This window comes from Dromaius novaehollandiae, chromosome 1 (assembly GCF_036370855.1).
Source record: "Dromaius novaehollandiae isolate bDroNov1 chromosome 1, bDroNov1.hap1, whole genome shotgun sequence".
Lineage (NCBI taxonomy): Eukaryota > Metazoa > Chordata > Aves > Casuariiformes > Dromaiidae > Dromaius > Dromaius novaehollandiae.
The window spans coordinates 217,763,614-217,779,621 of NC_088098.1; the positions used below are offsets into that span (position 1 = coordinate 217,763,614).

The window sequence follows — 16,008 nt, forward strand, 5'->3', positions numbered from 1 at the left end:
CCTCCTGATCCAGTTTTGTGTCATCCGTGAACTTGCTGAGGGTGCTGTCACCCAGCTCATTAGCGATGATGTTAAACAGTACTGGCCCCAGTATCAGCCCCTGGGCTACACCACTGGTCTCCCACTGGACTTAGTGCTGCTGCTCACAACCCTCTGCGTGCAGCAGTCCATCCAGCTTTCACTCTGCCTCACTGTCCACCTAACTATCCAGCAGTTTATCAGCTTGTTTATGAGGGTTTTAGGGGGAAATGGTGCCAAAAGCCTTACTGGACTCAAGGTAGACAACATCCACTGCTCTCCCCTCATCTACCAAGCCAGTCGCTCCATCGTAGACAGCCATCGGGTCGGTTAGGCATGATCTCCCCTTTGTAAACCCATGCTGACCGCTGATCCTGCCCCACACGGCAGTGATGCTGAGGCAGCGCAGAGGGAACAGGGAAGCAAATTTGCTTGCTTTTTCTAGGGAAATGAGGCTTAAGCAATAGCACAGCTTGTACTTGTCTAAACTTCCCTTTTATTCCCTAAATAACTTGGGCCTTCCTGGCCAGCTTGAACCAGATTTGACAAAGTACTAGAGATGTCCAAGATATTAAGTACTTACAGCTGCCTTGGGGGCGGGGGGGGGGGGGGGGATGCACAGAGATCTCGGCAAGTGCTCGACCTTTAACGCTGACACTGGAGAACTCGCACTGGGGCGTTTCTGACGTAAATGCACCAAGCCGAGCTTCAGGCGGGGCCTAAACGTCATCCGCGAGTCCAGCTGCAGGGCCGCGGGGCCTCCGGCTTTGCTGAACCCGCTGCTAGGGCCAGGCTTGCCCTCGGCAGGGAGGCCTGGGCCGCGTGGGCACGTGGCCTGCAGACGGCTGAACCCACGCCTGGGCTCACCAGGACGAGAGCGAACGGCAAAGCCGGGCGTGAACCTGATGCGTGATGCTGGAGACTTACTTGAGTGTTAGTGCAGGGATAAATTTGCCGATAAAGCAGCCGTGCAGGAGCTGCGCTGCTGAGGACAGGAGCAACGGGTGGCGAGAGCCTCCATGTCCCGCCAACGCCGGGAGCCGCTTCGCTGAATACCCGGGACTGGACTACGGTTTCTTTTCTGAGTTTAATAAACTAGAATAATTTATTTGACAGAACACAGAAACGTCACAGATACGGTGGAGAAACCAAAGAAGCAAGTATGGATGAACAGTACAAAGTAACCACTTTTTACAAAAAAAAAAAGAAAAAAAAAGAAGAAAAAAAGAAAAGGTACCACGCTGCCCAGTCAGGTTTACCCAAAAATACCAGGGGGCTCAGCTTGGCGTGTCCTGGACGGGGAGGACGGAGCTAGCTGCACCCAGGGGTGAGAGCCGGAGGGTGATGCCCACCCGTCCTGCTCCTCCGGCCCCCGGTGCTGGGGCCGTGCCCGGGAACCACCCGGCGCTGCCACCTCCCCGCGGTGCAGAGCACCGGCAGCCCCCCCGGCTCCAGCACCCCTCGGGATGCGCCCACAGACCTGCACGGGAAACAGCAGCTGGATGGAGAGGGACAACACGGCACAGCTGGACGGTTATAGTTGCTGTCGCGATCGGGTGATCCATAGGCTCCCGGTACAGGTAGAAAACAAAATTAATAATCATACAAAAGAGAAGCAGCCTAATGCGCGGGTGTTGCTGCAGCGAGCCGGCGCGGGGGGCCCGCTTATCTGTCGTTGAGCTGCGGGGAGTTTGCGCGCTCCTCCTCTTCCTCCTTGTCGTCCTTCATGCCCTTGAGCCGCTGCCGGGCGAAGTCTTCGAAGACGATGTCGTCGTCGCTGGCGGGGACGCAAGGCGGTGCGTTAGCCGGGTTCGGCGCCCCGGGAGAGCTCTTCGGCACGGGTTTTTCCGGAGCTTGGGGGGCTCTTAACAACCTTTGCAAGCTGCCCAATTTGCAAAAGGGCAACGCGGCCCTGGGGGGTGCAAACGCACCCGTGCCGCGTCCCCCCCCCCCGCCGCAGGGCCACCACGACGCGCCGGCGCTTCCTTACTGCGGTCCTCCCGTTCGGAAAGCCATGCAAGGATTTGGGAGGGGGGAGAGGAGCCAGGCAGGGCGAGCGTTCGCGGTCACGCGCGCGGCGGTTAGCGGCATCAGCCGTCCCCGCGGCACGGCGCGGGCGACATGCAAGCGCGCGCCGATCGCTGCCGAGTTAACGCGAGCGGTTCGCGTGCCCGTGCAGACCCCGGCGGGGGCTTCTCTTACTTTGTGTCAAGCTCTATGAGATTGGTATCTATGGGCGCTTCGTTCTCTGGAACTGAAAACGGGAAGGGGGCACAGGGTCAGGCCCCGAAAGACGCGGGGGCGCGCGGCCGGGCGCCGGGAAAACCCCGCGGGAAAGCGAGGACGCCGGGGCCCCGCGGCCGGCACTCACCGTCCCGGTGCACCGGCTCCTCCTTGGGCTTGGGGTGCATCAGCGTGAAGGGCAGCTCCACCGCCACGTCGCTGCAAGAGAGCGGGGCGGCGGGAGGACTCCCGAGCGCCGGGGGACACGGCGCGATGAGCACGGCCCGGCCGCGCTTCCAGCAGCTCCTCGGCACTTACCTGGAGGCGAGGTCTCCCAGCAGCCTGCCGCGAGACGGAGGAGACAGCGGATTAGTCACCGCTCGGGCACCAAACGCAGCCCCCCCCGACCTCGCATCGCCGCCAGCCCCTGGGGACCGTCCCCATGGGGCACGTCGCTTCACTCACCCTCCTCGCGACACCACCAGCTTCACCTTCACTTTGTAGGAGACGATGATACCCAGGATCTCCTTGTTGGCGCCGTCTCTTAACCTGGAGGAAAGGGCGGGCGGAGGTGAGCGAGGAGATGGCCATGGGCACCCATCGCGGGCCATGGGCACCCCAGGACACGTTGGGTCTCCTCCTCCCTGGGCATCACCCTGGGCACCACCAGCAACGCCTCCACGAAGCTGGAGCAAGCCAAGGGCTCGCTTGGGTGCTTGGGCTAGTGCACGAGCACCGAGTGGCTTGTTTTTCCCCCCAAAACCAGGTTTTTCCACCCAAAACCCAGGTCCGAAGAGGGAGGCCCCGAGGCGGGGGCTCTCACAGCGTGCTGGAGGCCAGGTTGGTGTCCTCGTGCTTGAGCTTGCCGTCGAGCGCCAGCCCGCGCTTCTCCCGGTTGTTGGCGAGGAAGGGCGTCAGCGTGTAGACCTTGCAGAACGTCGAGCTCGGGGCCACCACGTCACTGCGGACGACGGCGTCTGTCAGCCGGAGCCCAAAACCGCCCCACAGCTTCCCTGGGGCTGCCGTGAGCCCCCCACCTCAGCAGGCACGCGGCCCTGGGAACGCCAACGCCAAGGCCACCAAAGTGCCTGCACCCAACCAGTCAGTTCCCTCCGGAGCGCAGCTCCGGGCTGCCCATGGACCGGGAGACAGGGCGGAAAAGCATGCAAAACTCGTTATTTTGGGCTCTGCAGCGCCCAGCCCACCCAAGGGTGCCACGTGCCCATGCCAGGCCGTGGTGCAACCACGGTCCCAAATTGGCCCATCCCCGGGGGACACCGCGGCCACGGGAGCCTCCTCTGCCAACAGCCTCTGCTCCACCAGCACGGGGCTGGATACGGCCAACAAAAGCACCCAAATTTCCATGAGAAAGGTTCCCTGCTCCCGGTAACCCCGTCTGGGACCTGCAAGCAAGCCAGACCGCGCCGCGTTTGGCCAACCGATGCAAGAGGCTTGGGAGGCCGTGAGATGCCGCATCTCCACGTGCATGGCCACGGATGGACCGGAGCAGCCCGCGATCCCCGCGGGACCCGTCACGGGGCCGGGCACTACTCACTCGGCGTCCTCCACAGCCACGGGGCACTTGTACTGGGCGGTGTTGAAGAGGCAGATGTCGGCGTACTGGCGCACTGGGGTGGGAGAGGGCAGAGGCTGGGCGAGGGCTGAGCAGCACCCATGGGTGCTGCTGCAGGGACCCCGCGGCGCCGGAGCCGGGACGCCGCGAGGACCAACCTCACCTGAGATTTTGATCTTCTTGACCGTCTTGTTGGTGTTGTTGGTGACGTGGACGTTCACGCTGATGGGCTCCCCGTGGTAATAGATCTGCGGGGGGGGCGCGAAGGAGAGCGGAGCCGGTGAGGTCCCTCGCCACCCTGCCAGCGGCTGCCGGGAGCCGCGCGGGGCTGCGCTACCTCCTTGTCCAGGGACGCCTCGAGATGCAGCGGCTTGTCCGACATGAGGAACTGCCGGGTGGTCTCAGCCATGGGCTGGGGGCCGGGCCGCTCCGGGGCGTACTGCACTTTGCGGATCACCAGGCGCACCGAGTTCCTGCAGGGCATTGCCAGAAGAGAACCCAGGCGTCCGGGGCCAAGAGGCCACCTCTGGCCACCCCTTTTCTGGGCCCGTCTCAGCCCAAATCCCTCTTTCCTCATGGGCTGTTGTCAAAAGAACAACCTCCTGCGAGGTCTCGACGGATGTCCCCCGGGGACTGTTCCCACCGAGGACACTTGCCAAGGGCCGGGAGGGACAGCAGCCCTGCGGGACATGCGGCAGGCCTGGCTGCGCACGTGTCGGGCTGCGTGTCCCCATGAGATGGTAGGGTTGGTCTCCCCACCTGGAGCTGCAGTGAGCGTTTGTGTCCCAGCCCCATCCTGGAGGATATCTCCATCCCAGCCCTATTTTGGAGGTCATCTCCATCCCAGCCCCATCCTGGAGAACATCTCTGTCCCAGACTCATCCTGTAGGACATCTCCATCCCAGCCCCGTCCCAGAGGATATCACATTCCCAATCCCATTCTGGAGGTCATCTCTATCCCAGCCCCATCCAGAAGAACATCTCTGTTGCAGCCCCGTCCTGCCGGACATCTCCATCCCAGCCGCATACTAGAGGACATCTCCATCCCAATCCCATTCTGGAGGTCATCTCTATCCCAGCCCCATCCTGGAGAACATCTCTGTTGCAGCCCCATCCTGCAGGACATCTCCATCCCAGTCCCACACTAAAGGACATCTCCATCCCAATCCCATTTTGGAGGTCATCTCCGTCCTAGCCCCATCCTGGAGAACATCTCTGTTGCAGCCTCATCCTGGAGAACATCTCTGTCCCAGACCCATCCTGCAGGACATCTCCATCCCAATCCCATCCTGGAGGACATCTCTGTTGCAGCCCCATCCTGGAGGACATCTCCATCCAAGCCCCATCCTGGAGGACATCTCCATCCAAGCCCCAGCCCGCCTACTGCGGGCTACCAAAACCAGGTGTCCCTTCCCCGCCGCAGGTCCCTGTGCCTGCCAGCCCCGCGCACCCGAAGGCCGCTGCTCCTGCGTGTCACCCCCTGCTCTGGCAGGACATCGTCCTCCCCGCTCACCTCTTGTGGATTTTCTCCTCCAGGTTCTCGGCGCAGAACGCTTTGACCTCATAGTCCACACCGCAGGCCTGGAAACGAGGAGGAGGCACAAAAGGAGGCCGATAAATCCCTTTGCAGCCCCAGCATGCAGCTAAAACAGAGGTAGTGGATGCCATGACCCCCCTTTGGAGGGGACCCCACCGCGGGTGCCAGCGCGGTCTGGTGTGTGGCTGGGAGATGCCGGCACCGGCACGGCACATGCCCCAGGGCTGGACCACGTGCTCCCCAGTGTGAGATGGCCTCGGAGATGATCCCCAGCCCTGCACATCCCCACTTCCTGGGAATGCTGATGCTTCCAGGCTCCAAGGGCATCCAAGAGGGCAATTCCTTAATTTTTTGGAAGGACAATGCAGCAAAATGCTTTCTGCTACTCTGGAGCGGAGTGAGGGCGAGAAGACCCAGGGCTTCCCGTGGGCGAGGACCATCCATCCCTCATCCCCAGGGCCACGGACGGCGCAGGGGACAGGCAGGGACACGAACAGGGCGCAGGGAAGAGCCTGGGCCCCGCAGGGAGCTGCTGCCAGCGGCCGGAGCACCTCACCTTCCCCGTGTCCTCCGGGCCCGGCTGCAGCGTCACGGAGCAGGGCAGGTTCGGGGGGATCTGAAAGGGAAAACGTCGGATCAGCAGCCGGATCAGCCGGGCCCTTCGGAGCAGCAACCGCAGCGCCCGGCACGGCGGGGCTGGACTGGGATTCCCGCGGCACCGCGAGCCCCGGTTAATCCCCTCCCCGGCAGCGCCGGCATCGCGCCGCGGTTGGGACGGCAGCCAGGCGGGAGTGGAGGAGGCCCGCGCTCTCCGGTTGCATTTTGCCCTTTTTGTTTGTTTTTTTTGGCCTGGTTTAAACCGAAGTCCGAGCCGCCCTACGCAACGGCTCAGCCTCCCAAGACCCCGAGCCCCGAGGGTTATAAACCCCATTAATCCGCTGGCTAATCCGGCGGATTCGGCGGCATTACGGTTGTTTTGCAAGGACCCGGGTGATGCCGCTTGATCCTGGCCGGGGGGAGGACGGTGCCGCACGGTCCCCGGCTCACGCCGTGCCTCAGTTTCCCCCGCCGCGACGGGCGCCCACCTCGAAGGTGAAGGGGTAGGCGTGCTCGCCCAGCTTCTTGATGAGCCGCTCCTGCAGCCGCGTCAGGGGCTTCTTCTCCTCGGGGACCGGGGGGAAGGCCTGCGCGTTGGCCACGAAGAGGTCCTTGCGGAAGGTGAGCCCCAGCACGTCCAGGTCCTCGCGGCCGTAGCGGAAAGCGCAGGTCAGCATCACGAACACTGCCGAGGGCGGCAAGGGGGAGAGGGGCTTGCAACGGCGGCGGGTCCCGCTTGCAACGGCGGTGGTCCGTCCTTGCAACGGCGGCAGGTCCCGCTTGCAACGGCGCGGCCGTGCAATCGGACGGTGCCCGCGGGAGCGACTGCGCCGTTACCTTTCCTCTCCTTCAGGTACTCGGGATCCACCAGCACGACGCCGTCTGCAAGAGAGGACGGGCCGGGTTCGGGGCTCCGACGTGGCGACGGACTGCAGCGAGGACGCCGCGGGAACGGCGACGCCGCGGGGCGGAAAAGGGCAATTCCCAGGAAGCCTCGCCGGGAAGCCGGGACAGGAACCGCCCGCCCGCTCCGCCCTCTATAAATCAGGCTCCCCTCCCGTCGCATCCTCCCGCGGCCACATCCTGCCCCGGGCGGCTGCACCGCGCGGGGACTCGGCTCGCGCCCGCCCTGCCCGGAGCATCCGGGTGCTCCGGCGTCACTCACCCACGGGATCCACCACGTCGATGTGATCGACGAAATCCCGCTTGCCCAGGTAGACGGTGAGCTGCCGGGAGAGGAGAGGAGAGCCCGGGCGGGCGACGGCGCTGAGCCCCGACGCGCTCGATGTGCTCCGCCACCGACGAAGCGCCTGCCCTTGGGCATGTCCCCTAACCCCACCGTGCCGCCGCTTCCCCGTCCCTTAAAGCATCCAGAAATGGGGTTTTTCCCCGCTGTCCCGCTCCCAGGGCTCCATCCCCGCTGGTGGACGGAGGGTCCCGTGCTGCCCCCCAAACTGTCCCCCCGGGAGGGATCTGCAGCCAGCAATGCTGCTGCTCGGGGCCCGACGTGATGCTCAGCGGAAGCCTTCCTCCCCTGCCTGCCTGCCTCCTTGTCCTCCCTCCTTCCCTGCTGTCCCCCGCCCTTCCGGCCCTTCCTCTCCTCTTTCTTCCCCTTCTTCCTCCCTCCCTCCATCTTTTCTCCCTCCTTCCCTTTCCACCTTCCTTCCCTTCCTCCTCCCTTCCCTTTCCCCCTCCTTCCTTCGCTCCCTTCCCTGCTTTCTCCCCTCCTGCTGTTCCTCTTTCCATCTCTTCTCTCCCTCCTTCCTTCATTCCCTCCCTCCTTCCCTTTCTTCCTTCCTACCTTTCCTCTTTCCTTTCCTTCTCCCTCCCTCCTTTTCCTCCCTCCCTTACTTTTTCCCTTCCTTCCTTCCATCCCTCTCTCCTTCCCTTCTCTCCCCCTCCTTCCTTCCTGTCCTGCTTCCTTCCCTGTCTCCCTTCCTTTCCTCCTTCCTTCCCATCTCCTTCCTTCCCTCCCTTCCCTGCTTTCTGCCCTCCTGCTGTTCCTCCTTCCATCTCTTCCCTCCCTCCTTCCTTCCCTTTCTCCCTTCCTTCCTTTCCTTCCCACCTCTCTCCCTCCCTCCTTTTTCCCCTTCCTCCCTTCCTTCCTTTCCTCTTTCCTTCCCAACTCCCTCCCTCCCATCTCCCCTCCCTCCCTTCTTTCCTTGCTTTTTCCCTTCCTCTTTCCTTCCCATCTCCCTCCCTCCCATCTTTCCTCCCTCCTTCCCTTCCTCTCCTCCTTCCTTGCCATCTCCCTCCTTCCCTCGCTCCCTCCCTCCTCCCGGGGCTCCCGAGCTGACAGCAGAGCAGGGCGGCCCCGGCATCGCTGCTCCCGCTCCCGGCATCGCTCCCGGCATCGCTCCCGGCCCCGGCATCGGCTCACCTTCCCGTTGGGACTCGCTTTCTTGAACACCCTGCGGGAGAGGGAGGCAGGGAGGGAGAGAGGGTCAGCGGCTGCCCGGGGAGCCGGCCCGGCCCCGCTGCCGCCCGGCCCTTCCCACCGCCGCCACGAGCCGGCACGCGGCCCCGGCACCCGCATGCATCCCCGGCACCCGCATGCATCCCCGGCACCCGCATGCACCCCTGGCACCCGCATGCACCCCCGGCACCCGCATGCATCCCCGGCACCCGCATGCACCCCCGGCACCCGCACGCGGCCCCGGAACCCGAATGCATCCCCAGCACCCGCACGCGGCCCTGGCACCCGAACGCACCCCCGGCACCCGAACGCGGCCCCGGCACCCGAACGCGGCCCCAGCACCCGCACACGGCCCCGGCACCCGCACGCGGCCCCGGCACCCGCACGCATCCCCGGCACCCGAACGCGGCCCTGGCACCCGCACGCGGCCCCGGCACCCGAATGCATCCCCGGCACCCAAATACATCCCCGGCACCTGCACGCGGCCCCGGCATCCGAATGCATCCCCGGCACCCGAATGCATCCCTGGCACCCGCACGCATCCCCGGCACCCGAATGCATCCCTGGCACCTGCACGCATCCCCGGCACCCGAATGCATCCCCGGCACCCAAATGCATCCCCGGCACCCGCACGCGGCCCCGGCACCCGCACGCGGCCCCGGCACCCGAATGCATCCCCGGCACCCGCACGCGGCCCCGGCACCCGCACGCATCCCCGTCCTCCCCGTGCATCAGCCAGTGCTGCTGCAGGGATGCCCGTCCGCACCGCCCGTGGAGACCCCTCCCCGGGGGGGTCCCCGGCGTGCATGTCCCCCCCGGGCGCGACGGGACGCCCAGGGGCTGCCGGGCACTGCTACCGCACGAGGCACCGTGCGAGGGGGCTGCAAAGGCCCTGCTGCTCTAGGTGCCACGCAAGGTGCCATGCAAAGGCCACACTGTGCGAGGTGCCATGCAGGGTGCTGCGCAAAGGCCGTGCCATGCACGGTGCGGTGCAAGGTGCCGCGCAAGGCGCTGCCCAAAGGCCCGGAGCGGGGAGGTCGCCGCCTCGCCGGGCGCGCGGAGACGGCCCGAGCCTGCCCAAGCCCCACGGCAGAGCCGCGGCAGCGCCCAGGCCCCACGCGCCAGCCCAACGCCCCGCGGGGAGACACCAGACCAGGCCAACAGGGCAGCAGGACCCCAGCACCAGCAGTGATGCCGGCGCCCCGACACCACCATGACGGGCGGCAGCCCACCCTCGCCCAAGCAGAGGCAGAGAGGCTCCGAAACGCGGTGCCAGGCCGCTCCCGCGGGGCCGATTCGCTGCTAGCGACGGCCGCATCCGGGTGCTGCAACGGAGCCGGGCTCGCTTGGCCTTTGCTTTGGAGATTTACATGGATTTTCGGCCTCCGGTTTCCCTCGCGGGCGGCGCGAGCCGGCCCGGGGACCCCTCGGCGAGGAAGCGACTCGGATCCGGGACGTCCGGATCCCGCCGTTATCCAGAGCATTTACCTCCGCCGGCGGCCGGGAAAGCGCCTCGGCCAGCGGCCAGCGGCCGCGTCGCACCAGGCCGGGAGGAAACATCCCGCCGCAGCCCTGGCGATGGCCTTGGGGCCGGCGCGGGAAATCCGGACCCCGGCGGCCCCAGGATGCTCCGAGCTTCGCGCCGAGCCGCTCGGCCGCGGATGCCGAACGCCGCGGTGCCGCTCCCCAGCCCTTAAATAATTAACGGCGGCGAGGCCGCGAGGGAGCATCGCTGCTGGCGGGGAAGGAGCCGCTTCGAGCCCTTCGCCGGGTGACTAATCAGGGCCGAGGCGGCGGCGTTAACCCCCGCGCCGCCCGGCCGCGAGCAGGGCCAGGCCGGGGGCTTCAGCATCCCGAAATCCCAGCGCAGCGTGTGCCCGGCATGTGCCCCGGCAGCCGCGTTGGCTCCGGCCAGCCGTGATGCGCCGAGATCCGGGCAAGCGAAGGGCGAGCGGAGGGTCTGCATCCCCGGGGGTGCAAGCAGCAGGATGCTGCAACCCCGCAGGGCGACGGCTGCTGGGGGGCAGGACCCACGTCCCCCCCCGACCCCCGAGAGCGGCGCGGGGTGCAAAACCCGCCCAGGCGAAAGCATCGCAGCGACGAGCCCGGCTCAGCCCAGCGCTGCCCCAGGCTCCCCAAAGCAGCGGCGCTTCTGCGCGGCGGCGGCCTGCGCTGCCCCCCCGGCAACGCGCTGCGGCCGCGCAACCCCGGGGGCCCCAAACGCCGCCGGGTACCGAGACGCCTCGGACCCCCAAATGCAGGGGGGGTCGGACCCCCAATGCACGGTGCTTTGGACCCCCAAATGCAGGGGGGGGTCGGACCCCCAATGCACGGTGCTTTGGACCCCCAAATGCAGGGGGGGGTCAGACCCCCAATGCACGGTGCCTCGGACCCCCAAATGCACGGGGGGGGGGGGGTCGGACCCCCCCCAATGCAAAAGGCTCCGCGGCAGCCGCAGCGCGGCAGGGGGATGCGCGCAGCGGGAGCCCGGCGGAGCCTCCGTTCCCCCCCCCCCCCCGCCGCCGCACTCACCGGGTGCCTTTGTCTCCCATGGCCCCGCGCAGCGCGGCCGCCCGCCGGGAAGCGCCCGCCGAGCTCGGGAAACGCCTGGCAGCGGCGGCGGCGGCGGCTCCGCTCCGGGGCCGCGGCGCCGCTCGGCTCCGCTGCGCGCTCGGCTCGGCCGCTGCAGAGCGCAGCGCCGCCGCCTCCGCCCGCCCCCGCGCGGCGGGGGGGGGGGGGGGCCGGGGAGAGGGGGGGGGGCGCGTGCCCGCCTGCGCGCCCGTGCAACGGCCCCCCCCCCCCCCCCCCGGCGGCGGGGGCGCGCAGAGGCGCCGGGCGCTGGGTGCGTGCGGCCCCCCCCCGCCCCCCCCCCCCGGGGAGCGAGCGCAGCGCGGCGCTGGGTGCGCGCACACGCACACGCACACGCACACGCGTCCTGCAGCCGCGTGCGCATGTGTGCGTGCACCCCCGTGTGCACACCCCCAGCTGTGTGCATGCACACCCCCACGGGCACACCCGCACACCTGTGTGCATGCACACCCCCGTGTGCACACACATCCCTGCACACGCATGTGCCTGTGTGTGCACACCCCTTGTGCACACCCACCTGCGTGCGTGCACCCCCGTGTGCACACGCAAACACCTGTGCGCATGCACACCCCCACGTGCACGCACAAACACCTGTGTGTGCATCCCCATGTGCACCAACACCTGTGTGCATGCACCTCTGTGTGCACACACAAACACCGATGTGTGTGCACACCCCTACATGCATGCACAAGCGCCTGCGTGCGTGCACACCCCTACGTGCACACACATCTCTGCACACATGCACCCGGGTGTGTGCATACCCATGAGCTCACACAACTGCATGTGTGCACCCCCATGTTCACGCACACACACACACACCCCTGTGTGCATGCACTCCCCCCGGGCGCACAAGCACACCCGTGTCCCTGTGTGCACACACACACACACACACACGCCTGTGTGCGTGCACTTCCCCCTGTGCACACACACGCACACACCCAGGCCCCTGTGTGCACACGCACACACCCATGTGCACACACACACGCGTGAACACACACACACACACCCCAGCACCTGTGTGCGGGCACAACCCCCGCGTGAGCACACACGCACACCCTTTCGTGGCACCCCCCATACCGTTATAGGGGCCCAGACGAGTGTGCAAGCCAGCACACGCCTGTGTGCACACACAGCCTCGCACACCCATGTGCACACACACACACAGCCTTGCACACCCGTGTGCACACCCACAGCCGCACGGCCCCAGTCCCGCCCAGCTGGCCTGATCCAGCCCTCCCCGTATCCCGGCCTCTCCAGGCAGGGTTCCAGTGCCCCCGGGGGTCCCAGCACCCTGCGGGGCTCCAGCCCCCCCACAGGTCCCAGTGCCCCTGCGGGGTCCCCTGCCACCATGGGAACCAATGCTCCCATGGGTCCCAGCACCACCAGGAGTTCCCCAGCCCCCCCATGGGCCCCAATTCCCCCATGGGGTCCCACCCCCATGGCTCCCAATGCTCCCATGGGTCCCAACGCCCTTGTGGGGTCCCACCCCCATGGCTCCCAGTGCTCCCATGGGTCCCAACACCCTTGTGATGCTCCCATCCGCCCATCGGCCCCAGTGCCCCTGCAGGGCCCCACCCCCATGGCTCCCAATGCTCCCATGGGTCCCAATGCCACCATGAGTTCCCCAGTCCCCTGTGGGTCCGAATGCCCCTGTGGGGTCCCACCCCCATGGGTCTCACCCCCATGGCTCCCAATGCTCCCATGGGTCTCAACACCACTGTGATGTCCCCAGGCCCCATGGGTCCCACCCCCATGACTCCCAATGCACCTGTGGGTCCCAACACCACCATAAGTTCCCCAGTCCCCCATGGGTTCCCCAGCCCCCTGTGGGTCCCAATGTCCCCACGGGGTCCCTCCCCTTTGGGTCCCACCCCCATGGGTCCCAATGCTCCCAGGGGTCCCAACACCACCAGGAGTTCCCCAGCCCCCCATGGGTCCCAATTCCCCCATAAGGTCCCATCCCCATGGCTCCCACCCCCATGGAAACCAATGTTCCCATGGGTCCCAACACCGCTGTGATGTCTGCAGCCTTCCATGGGTCCCAGTACTCCCGTGGGTCCCAGCACCACCATGAGTTCCCCAGCCCCCCATTCTCCATGGGTCCCAATGCCCTCACAGGGTGCAACCCCCATGGGTCCCAGCCCCATGGCTCCCAATGCTCCCATGGGTCCCAACGCCCCCATGATGTCCCCAGCTCCCTGTGGGTCCCAGTGCTCCATGGGTCCCAACACCCCCGTGGGTTTCCCAGCCCCCCACGGGTCCCAGTGCCCCTGTGGGGTCCCCAACCTCCCATGGGTCCCACCACCACCATGAGTCCCCCAGCCCCCAGTGGGCCCCAATGCCTCTGTGGGGTCCCACCCCCATGGGTCCCCGTGCTCCCATGGGTCCCAGCACCCCCGTGGGTCCCATCCCCATGGGATGCGGCCGCGGCCGCTGGTCCGGCTGCGCGAGCGGTGGCCTCCCCTTCTCCTCTCGTGGGGCCGTGGGGCAGCGAGAGGGGGCCAAAACCCGGTGACAAAGCCCGCGGGCTTGCAGGCATCTCCGGCGGGTGCCAGCCCGGGGGGTGGGATGTGGGACAAGGGACACTCCAACATGGGAAACGGGACGGGGGACACTCAGTCTGTAGATGAATGATGCTCCAGCACAGGGCAGGGAACACAGGGTGCACAGCACCCCGGTGCTGCACGGGGGACATGGGACACCCTGATGCTGGACAGGGGACATGGGACACCCTGGCACTGGAAAGGGACATAGGACCTGGGACATCCTGATGCAGGACAGGGGACACCCTAGCACTGGAAAGGGATGTGGGATCTGGGACACCTGATGCTGGACATGGGATGTGGGACCTGGCACACCCTGATGCTGGACATGGGTCTTGGGACCTGGGACACCCTGATGCTGGACCTGGGACACCCTGGCACTGGAAAGGGACGTGGGACCTGGGACACCCCAATGCTGGACATGGGACCTGGGACACCCCGACGCAGGACATGGGACATGGGACACCCTGATGCTGGACATGGGACCTGGGACCTGGGACACCCGATGCAGGACACGGGACATGGGACACCCTGATGCTGGACATGGGACCTGGGACACCCGATGCAGGACACGGGACATGGGACACCCTGGCCCTGGAAAGGGACAATGGGACACCCAATGCCGGACACGGGACCTGGGACCCCCAACGCGGGACCCGGGAGGCCGGGGCCAGGGCAGCGCTGCGGGCGCCCCGCGCCTGCCTCTGCCGGGGACACGGCTGGTCCCTCCCGGGGACTCGCTGCACCCGGGGCCAGGCCGCAGGGGCGCCCACGCTGCCGGCTGCGGGCTGTCGACCGCGGTGACGCTTCCCCTCCGGCGGGTGAGGGCGAGGACGAGGACGCCGAGCCACCGCCACCACCACCGCCGCTGCCACCGCTGGGTGAGCGGCACAACAGGAAGCGGCTCCGCGCCTCCTCCCCGGTCCCCACCCCGTGACACTGCACCGAGCTGTGCCCTGGCCCCGGTGCCCCGGGCACCGCCCCGGCCTGGGGTTGCACTGGGGCGGGGGGGGGCATGGGGGCATGGGGTTGCACGGTGACGCAGGGTTGCATTGGGGCATGGGGTTGCACGGGGATGCAGGGTTGCATGGGGGTGGGAGTTGCACTGGGGCATGGGGTTGCATTGGTGCGTGGGGGCACGGGGTTGCATGGGGTTGCACTGGGGCATGGGGTTGCATGGGGGTGCAGGGTCGCACGGGGTGGGGGTTGCACTGGGGCATGGGGTTGCATTGCTGCATGGGGCGCAGGGTCGCGTGGGGTTGCACTGGGGCACAGGGGCACACTGGGGCCTGTGGTTGCATGGGGGACATGGGGACGCAGGGTTGCATGGGGTTGCATGGGGTGCAGGGTCACGTGGGGTTGCGCTGGGGCATGGGCCGCATTGGTGCATGGGGTCGCAGGGTCGCATGGGGGTGCACTGGGGCGTGGGGTTGCATTGGTGCATGGGATCACAGGGTCACATGGGGTTGCACTGGGGCACAGGGGCGCATTGGGGCAGGGTTGCATGGGGGCCTGGGGTTGCATCGGGGTGTGGGGCGCATTGGGTATGGGGTTGCACTGGAGCATGTGGGCGCAGAGCTGCATTGGAGTGAGGCTGCATGAGGCATGGGGTGCATTGGGGCGCGGGGCTGCATTGGGGCACGGGGCTGCACTGGGGCAGAGAGTTGCATGGGGTGCAGGGCTGCATTGGGTTGCAGGGTTGCACCGGGGTGCAGGGCTGCATTGGGGCGCAGGGTGCATTGGGGCGCAGAGGTGCATGGGGGGCGCATCGGGGCGCATCGGGGCGGGGAAGGCGGCGTGACGGTGCGGCGCAGCACGGTGCAGCGCGCAGCGGGTGCCGGAGCCGCCGATGAGTCACGGCGAGCGCGGCGCGGCGCCGGGGCGCTGCAGCCGCCTGCGTGGGCGGCTCTGCGCGCTGCTGCCAGCGGCGCGGGGAGGGGGACAGCAGCTGGAGCGGGGGCCAGCTGGCAGCCTGGGGGGGGGATCGCCGCTCCGAGCCCCCCGCCCTGCCCCACGGTGCCGCTCCCCGAGCAGCCCGGCCCGGGGGCACCCGGGGGTGCGAAGGCCCCCGTGCACGGAGGTGCAGCGGCTCCGCTCGCCCAACAGACACAGGAGCGAAGCAAGGCAAAACATCAAATATTGCTTTTTTTCCCCCCCATGTTTCTCCGGAGTTTCCAAATCGCTTTTTCCTCCCTGCACCCCAGTGCTGCATCCAGGCAGATGGAGCAAAGGGCGCCGGGCAGAGGGACATGTCCCCCAGTGGGTGCTGGCTGAGGCTGGACACAACTCACTGCAGCAGTGGGAAGCTGCCACCTGCCCCCTTCAGCTCCTGGTCCCCGGCTGGTGGGTGCCGGCTGCGAAACCTCCTTTTTGGGATGCTGGGAAGCAGCTCGAGGGGTCTGGGCGCTCAGCAGCTCGCACGCACTGCCGGCCCCATCCCTGCTGGCAGCAACGGAGGTCCGACGCCTCCGGAGACTTCCCACGGCGTTAAGCACCGCTGCCCGCAACGAAG

General features: G+C 67.0%; 1 protein-coding gene across 1 annotated transcript; it reads right to left on the reverse strand.

The window, feature by feature from the left end:
* Positions 1–1,086: 1,086 nt before the first annotated feature.
* On the reverse strand, positions 1,087–11,079 carry ARRB1 (arrestin beta 1). The gene is made up of 16 exons (XM_064505258.1): positions 10,897–11,079; positions 8,329–8,359; positions 7,114–7,174; positions 6,786–6,830; positions 6,437–6,633; positions 5,908–5,967; positions 5,328–5,395; positions 4,152–4,287; positions 3,978–4,062; positions 3,797–3,869; positions 3,065–3,202; positions 2,707–2,790; positions 2,560–2,583; positions 2,390–2,460; positions 2,221–2,272; positions 1,087–1,795 (listed from the first exon to the last, which is right to left on the reverse strand). The coding sequence occupies exons 1-16, from the start codon at positions 10,914–10,916 to the stop codon at positions 1,684–1,686; spliced, it is 1,257 nt and encodes a 418-aa protein (XP_064361328.1). The 5' UTR covers positions 10,917–11,079; the 3' UTR covers positions 1,087–1,683.
* Between the last annotated feature and the right edge of the window lie 4,929 nt (positions 11,080–16,008).